This window comes from Acomys minous (genome assembly GCF_964271855.1).
Source record: "Acomys minous genome assembly, chromosome: 16".
NCBI classification, from domain to species: Eukaryota; Metazoa; Chordata; class Mammalia; order Rodentia; family Muridae; genus Acomys; species Acomys minous.
In genome coordinates, this window is record NC_140498.1 from 42,514,481 (window position 1) to 42,522,150 (window position 7,670).

General features: G+C 56.4%; 1 protein-coding gene across 3 annotated transcripts in view; it reads right to left on the bottom strand.

Annotated features, from left to right (window-relative positions):
• ADCY9 (adenylate cyclase 9) overlaps positions 1-5,093 on the bottom strand; it is a 136,666-nt gene extending 131,573 nt beyond the window's left edge. For 2 of the 3 annotated variants that reach the window (XM_084764019.1, XM_084764017.1), the window contains exons 1-2: positions 4,317-5,093; positions 2,400-4,132 (exon numbers count right to left, since the gene is read on the bottom strand). In XM_084764019.1, the coding sequence (XP_084620145.1) occupies positions 2,400-4,089 (1,690 nt within the window). In that variant the 5' untranslated portion in view covers positions 4,090-4,132; positions 4,317-5,093. The remainder of the gene's footprint in view (positions 1-2,399; positions 4,133-4,316) is intronic. The other variant, XM_084764018.1, reaches the window with a different exon arrangement.
• Between the last annotated feature and the right edge of the window lie 2,577 nt (positions 5,094-7,670).

Below are 7,670 nucleotides of genomic sequence, written 5' to 3' on the forward strand. Positions count from 1 at the left end.
TCTCAAAAAACCAAAGAGAGAGAGAGAGACAGAGATTTCGAGATTGAGACTTAATTTATATTAAAACACAGAAACTGTTTAAAATTGCAGAGGATGGGGCAAGAATTGTAGCAGATTTTACTAAGGATCCTTGTTGGGTCCCATTTTATAAACCCGTTTTCTAGACCTCAAAGACTTCTGTCCGAGATAAAAATAAGAAAATAAAGTAAGGTGTAGCCCAGCAAAACTTCCGAGAAGAGTAAGGGCCTTAAGACTGAGGACAAGGAGCAAGGTGCAGATGTGAGGGCGTAGGGGAGGCATATGGACTCCGGGAGCTTGTAGGGTTCTGTATGCTGAAATCTGGGCTGTATGAAGCAAGAGAGAGATTAACAAAGCAGTTAGAAAGCTGAAAGACAGAACGAAAACTTGAGAAAGAGAGGGGGAGGGAGAGGGGGGGTGTGTGTATGTGAGAGGGGGGGGGAGAGGAGGGAAGAAGGGGGAGGGTGTGTATGTGGGGGGGGAGAGGAGGGAAGAAGGGGGAGGGTGTGTATGTGGGGGGGGGAGAGGAGGGAAGAAGGGGGAGGGTGTGTATGTGGGGGGGGGAGAGGAGGGAAGAAGGGGGAGGGTGTGTATGTGGGGGGGGGAGAGGAGGGAAGAAGGGGGAGGGTGTGTATGTGGGGGGGGGAGAGGAGGGAAGAAGGGGGAGGGTGTGTATGTGGGGGGGGGGACTAATTGATCAGGCAAAAGGCAGTGTGCACTGATAGGCACATGTATGTCTATTCTCCAGGGTCCCACAGAACAGAATCAGCTCCTACACCTATTTTGACCATAAGCAAAGCAAGGCCTGGAGTGGAAAGGGGGCTCGGGATTAACAGTTTTGTCAAAAGAGATAGGGAAACAACTACAAGGGGTTTAAAGGCAATTTCTCCAAGCTCTAAAAAGTCTCAACTCTCAAAGGACTCCAGTACCCTCACATTCCTCACTGGGCCCCAGTACCCTCACACTCCTCACTGGGCCCCAGCTCCCTCACACTGGGCCCCAGTACCCTCACACTCCTCACTGGGCCCCAGCTCCCTCACACTGGGCCCCAGTACCCTCACACTCCTCACTGGGCCCCAGCTCCCTCACACTGGGCCCCAGTACCCTCACACTCCTCACTGGGCCCCAGTTCCCTCACACTCCTCACTGGGCTCCAGTTCCCTCACACTGGGCCCCAGTACCCTCACACTCCTCACTGGGCTCCAGTTCCCTCACACTCCTCACTGGGCCCCAGTACCCTCACACTCCTCACTGGGCCCCAGTACCCTCACACTCCTCACTGGGCCCCAGTACCCTCACACTCCTCACTGGGCCCCAGTACCCTCACACTCCTCACTGGGCCCCAGTTCCCTCACACTCCTCACTGGGCCCCAGCTCCCTCACACTGGGCCCCAGTACCCTCACACTCCTCACTGGGCCCCAGTTCCCTCACACTCCTCACTGGGCTCCAGTTCCCTCACACTGGGCCCCAGTACCCTCACACTCCTCACTGGGCTCCAGTTCCCTCACACTCCTCACTGGGCCCCAGTACCCTCACACTCCTCACTGGGCCCCAGTACCCTCACACTCCTCACTGGGCCCCAGTTCCCTCACACTCCTCACTGGGCCCCAGCTCCCTCACACTGGGCCCCAGTACCCTCACACTCCTCACTGGGCCCCAGTTCCCTCACACTCCTCACTGGGCTCCAGTTCCCTCACACTGGGCCCCAGTACCCTCACACTCCTCACTGGGCTCCAGTTCCCTCACACTCCTCACTGGGCCCCAGTACCCTCACACTCCTCACTGGGCCCCAGTACCCTCACACTCCTCACTGGGCCCCAGTACCCTCACACTCCTCACTGGGCCCCAGTACCCTCACACTCCTCACTGGGCCCCAGTTCCCTCACACTCCTCACTGGGCCCCAGCTCCCTCACACTGGGCCCCAGTACCCTCACACTCCTCACTGGGCCCCAGTTCCCTCACACTCCTCACTGGGCCCCAGTACCCTCACACTCCTCACTGGGCCCCAGTTCCCTCACACTCCTCACTGGGCTCCAGTTCCCTCACACTGGGCCCCAGTACCCTCACACTCACTGGGCTTCCCACCAGCTTCAGAGACATCAACAGCCGACTGGCAGGGTGTGGGTTTCCACATTCTCCTTCCTACTAGGGTCTCATCTAGGTCAGCACTGTCTCCATGTCCCTGTCTGCAGTGTAGTCGACTAGATCTATAACATCTGACTTGCCAGAAAAAAAAGGCACACTGATTCCCCACGGTCAGGGGTTCTGAGACAGCCAGCTGCCTCCAGACACTGGCTCTGGAAAGAGGGTTTCAGTTACTGTTATTACCGTTAAATACAAAAAGGATGAGGGAGGGAGATGACAAGGAAACACACATACCTTTCAATTGGTCAGCGACCACGCTCTGGCCAAGGCGTTCAGTAACTCTCCCATCTTCCATCTCATACCTGTCGTCTAGGTACTTTGCAGTGGCCTCAGATATGTGAACTTTGCCAGCCACTCCCAGCTGCTCCATGAGATTAGCCAAGTTCACATCATTGGACCACACATCGAATTTAAACCTCCTCATGCCCAGGATGCCACACAAGACAGTCCCCGTGTGAACCCCAACACGCATGTTCACCATCTCTTTCTTCTCCTGGCAGAACTGCTCAATGGCTTTTATCATGCCTAAGCCCATTTCAATGCAGCAGTAGGCATGGCCTGCCCGGGGCTCGGGACACCCCGCCACACAATAGTAACAGTCACCCAGGGTGCTGATCTTCTCACACTTGGTCTCCTCACACAACCGGTCGAAGCGTCCGAACAGATCGTTGAGGAGACCTACCAAGGCATGGGCAGATTTGTTGGCACTCATCTTGGTGAAGCCCACAATGTCTGCAAATAAAATACTGACTTCTTCAATCTGCTGCATCTTAAAGGGCCGGAATGCTATGGGCGCTTTCTGTATGGAAGACTTCTTCTTCCGGTTCTTGGGACTGGAGGTGGCGTGCCTCTTGACAGAATTCTCGCTCTCCTCGTCCCCTTGTCTCATTAAGTCATCGGCGATGATTCTCGGCATCACGGAGTGAATCATCCTCTCTTTGAGGGCTTTTTCTACTTCCAGGTCTTTGCCGTGCATAATGGACTGCCCCACCTTGAGAAAGGTGCTCCTGGACCTCACCTGCGACATGACAAACAGATGGATCCCGATGGCGTGAATGCACACGTGGAGCAGGGCTCTGCTCAGCAACTCCCAGTGCAGGGCCCCAGGTCCCGGAGACGGGAAGCAGTCTTCGTTTCGGAAATGATAGCCGAAGGTCTCAAAAAGGACAGAATAGGCCACCCCCAAAAACAAGCTCAGGTACAGAGGTAAGTGCATGACCGTGTAGAGCAAAAAGAGCACTTCGATGCACACGGAGAAGCTCCCCACTTGAGATAAGCAAGTGTCGGCCGCCTTGGCTGTGAAAGTACGATTGGAGCTGTCAACGCGTCCTGACAGAGGTGTCCAAACCTGAAACTGGGTAGCCAGGGTCAGGGCGAAGACCAGCAGGGTGAGAGCCAGCGAGGTCCACGCATAATGCCGGGCGTACAGCTTGGTAAAAGTAAACAGGAAAAAGCCCACACACACCACCAGGAAGCACAGTGCCGGGACCACCATGACAATCACTTTGGTTCTCATGTGAACAGCGAAATAGATGCTCCAGAGGAGGCAAGCGAAGCCCACATAGAAGATTGCGTACCGGAAGCGGCGCTGGGTCTGCGGGAAGCAGCGCTCCAGGCAGGCCTCCTCCAGGTTCACGGAGTCAAATTTGGGGTCCCACCACCGGCTGGAGGCCCTTTCGAACAGCTGGGGCAGCTTCTTCTGCCTGCGCAGGCGACCCCCGCTGCCCATGCGCCGGGGAAGCCCCCCAGAGTCTCCCGAGCTACAGCTGGAGGAGATGCTGTACTTGCAGTGCTTCGGGTGGGTGTTGGAGGACAGCTGCTTAGGGTTGATCTTGACCCTCACGCTGTTGCTGTCTCCGCTTGAGTCGCAGCTCACCTCGGTGCTATGGTGATGCAGCAGCTGCTGGTGGGGTGAGGAAGCCATGTTGCTGAGCTCTTGGAACCTTTCCCGACCGGGTCAGGGGTACCTGCGGGCAAATCCAGCAGAATTAGAGCAGCCTTACTGTACCCACACCCGGAGGGCCACGCGACCTGTGCTTGTCGCGAGTGCGAGCTCCGGCGAGCCACTTGGAAGGCACCATATGCTCACAAAAACTGTCCATAAAGGCGAATGAAAGCGCCAGGGCGAGCGAGAACCACTCGGGGCCGTACCTGGTGCTCCCGGGGTTCTCGTGCTGCGGCTGCGCTGAGTCTTGGATCCCGGGCGCGCTGCGCTGCGCTGCGCTCCCCTCGGGCGCCGTCGCCCGCTGGTGGCCTCTAAGCGCTCCTCCAACTGCAGCTCCAGAGGGAAGTTCAGACCTTGAGCGCTCCGGGCACCAGGAGCGGCTTTTGTAAAAACAACTCGGCCGGAGGCGAGCAGCGCTTCATCCTGCCGCAGCAGCACCCGGTGCGTCAAAGCGCGCGGGCCGACCTGCGGCTCCTGCCGCGTCCCGTCCCCGCGCTGCGGAGCACCAGCGGGCTACCCTGGCCCGCGCCCTCGCCCGCAAGCCTGCGGAGCCCGAGGGCCGCCCGTCGGAGCGGCCGGTCTAGCAGGGCCTGCTGCCCGCAGCCGAACGCGCCGCTCCCCCGCCTAGGGCCGAGCTCTGGGCACTGCGCGGGCCGCTCCGCGGACGGCGGTGCGGGGCTGCCGCGGAGCCCGACTCCCGCGACGCCAGCCGGTCCGCACGCCGCGCCCACGCCCCAGGGGCCCTGCCCGAGCTACAGATGCCGCCGCGGCTGCGCCCGCCGCCCGCCCTCCCGCAGCCGCTGCCTCATGTCGGAAGAGCAGCCGCCGCAGCCGCCGCCGCCGCCGCCACCACCACCACCATCTCCGGCCCCCTCCCCCTCCGGCTGTCACTGACAGACGCGCGCCCGCGCCGCCCCTCTCCCCGCCGCAGCGCGCACGCGCGGCCCGCGCACGCCACCGCCGGGTCCGGGACACGCGCACAGGCAGCGCGCGGCCCCGCCTAGGAGCGCGCGCCGGGCTCGGGGCTGCAGCGGGGCGGGGCGGGGCGGGGCGGACGCGCTCTGGACTCCGCCCTCCGCCCCGGGGCTGCTCGGCTCCTGGGCCGCCTGCTCTAGGCGCCAGGCCTCCGCCTCCCTCTGAGGCCTTGGCTGCCTCGGACTACTTGCCCTGCAGCTGGGGCCCCAGGTTCGCACAGGAAGCGTCAAAAAGCTCAGTTAATCTTTTGGGTTGATCGAAGTTTTCAGCCACCGGCTTTGCCCAATTGGGAGCGCCCCTTCTGCCAGCAGTGAACGCGCGTTCCCAGCGGTGCTAGGCCCCTCTGAACTTGCTGGGGGCGATGGAGATGATCAGTGGCAGCCAAGACCGCCTGTGGTGGCTTCTAAAGTGGCGCACCACTGACGACCACCTTTTCCAACCCCTGGGGAAGTTTATCTTCCATCCTCCTCCTGAACAACTGTTTTTTCCCTTTCCACGAGGGAAACTTTCAGAGAAGTCAGCTTCCCATGAACAAGTTCTACGCTGGTCTGTGTAAACTCTGGCCCAAATAAACATGATCCTGGTTGCGTCCCCTGCTCCCACACAGTGGAGTGCTTTTCTGCCAAGCACTGGGGACTGACTCTTCCTTCCCTCCCACACTCCCCAGGCTCATCCCAGGAGTTCACACTCACTGTGGAACTCGGAAAGAGGAAAGTAAAGTATGTACTGTCTACACAACAGAATATTGTTTGACTATAAAGATTAATGCAGTACACTTGTTACAACCGAGAGGACACAGGGCATGGATGTCAGCGGTTGTATGAGGGACTGGATATTGACTCACTGGGTTTTCCTTTGGGGTGACGAAAAAGTCTGGATCTAGTGGGAACACAACACTACGGACCCCGTTGTGTTTACGTGTTCTGAATGTACTAGTGCCTCTGAATTGCTTTAATGATAGTTTAAATTGCATAAATGATCAATATTATGTGCTGTATATTCCACCACAGATAGGAACTTTTTAAAGCAAACGTGTCATTGCTGATATATTCCAGCCCAAAGTGCAAAATCTCCACTTAATTATGAGAAATTATGAGGAAACATCTGAGGAAGGAACTTAAGCCGGGAAATACTCCACAAGCAGATTCCCCAGGACTCTTCAACAATCGCCAGGGCCACAGAACACAGAGCCCAAGACTGTCGCAAACAAGGAATGGTCCTAAGGGGCGAAATAGACCAGGAAAAGGCAGTAAGGAGGCAGCTGTGAGAGAATGTAGTTTATTCAATGGCCTTCCGCTGTCTATGGCTACCCTAGACATTAACGGTAGGGGACGCTGAGTGTAGGGCACAGGGGAACTCCCTGGTATCGTCACAACTTTTTCTAATTCTAAAATTACTTCAGAATAAAGATAAAGATAAAAATGCATGTTTACTGAGCAGCAACTATGTACCCTCACATATCTGGGGTTTGGGAAGCTGGGGTGCTCAGCAAAACCTAGCAAGTAATAGCAGTCGGCTAACACTGACCTGAGCCTTCCCTGTGCCAGGGACCAGAGACACTTCCCTTGTGTCCTATTCTTGACCACAACCCCCTGAGGAATATATTATTGTCCCTAGTTTAGAGATAGGAAAATAGAAACTAGAAAGTAGCATGTCCAAAGTCCCACAAAGGGCAATAATACGTTCATATTTAAAAACCAGACCTCAGACTTGAGAAGCTATGGCATCTTGAACCTCACCGTGACCCAGCATCGGCCCTGCCTGGGTGAGGGGCCCTTAGAGACAGGTTTTGCCAATTCCACTTTTCTCCCTTAACACATTGCTGCCCTCACTTCCTGCTCACCTTAAATAACGGAGAAGTTCACCTGTCTGCACTTTTCCTTGCCTCCCACAAGCCATTTCAATCCACTCATCATTTCTGGCAACTTTGAGATTTCTAAATTTACCCTGCTAGGTTGCGGGATGGGGTAACGATCACTCCTTCTCCTTTATATGTGTTTTCTGGAAGCAGTAAGACTGCTTGCAATTCCTGGTGCTGAAACCTACAAGCCGCGTGAGATGTCTTGACCTTCAGGCTAGGGTGTGAACGTGGACAGGGGAGTCGGTACAAGCGCTGTAAGCTAAGCCCTCGGTACGGTGATGTGCCGATCTTGAATATGCCATGGAGGGGCGATTGGGTTATGAAGACAGAATCGACTCTGACTGAAAACAGACTGAATGTACCAGAGAGTTCTACAGAAGATATTAATCACACGATCAGAGTGCCACCTCCACGAAGTACAAAGGCCTTCATAGCCAGGGCATGGGACAGATGTAATGGCCTTCTCCAAAGACCCAATACTCAATGCTGCCAAGTGCACAAGGCTTTCTCTCCATCTCAGAATGTTCATCCCAGCCCAGTATGAACTAGACTGTGTTTGCACAAACTCTACCAACACCCAGGGGAAGCCTTGCCTGACTCAGCCAGCCTCTAACCTCACATCCCCCATCTGCAAGTTTTCCTGCTCAGAGCTGTGGTATCAAGGCATCGGTCGGTAAAATGCTCACCACGAGAGCATGAGGTCATGAGTGCAGATCCCCAGGAC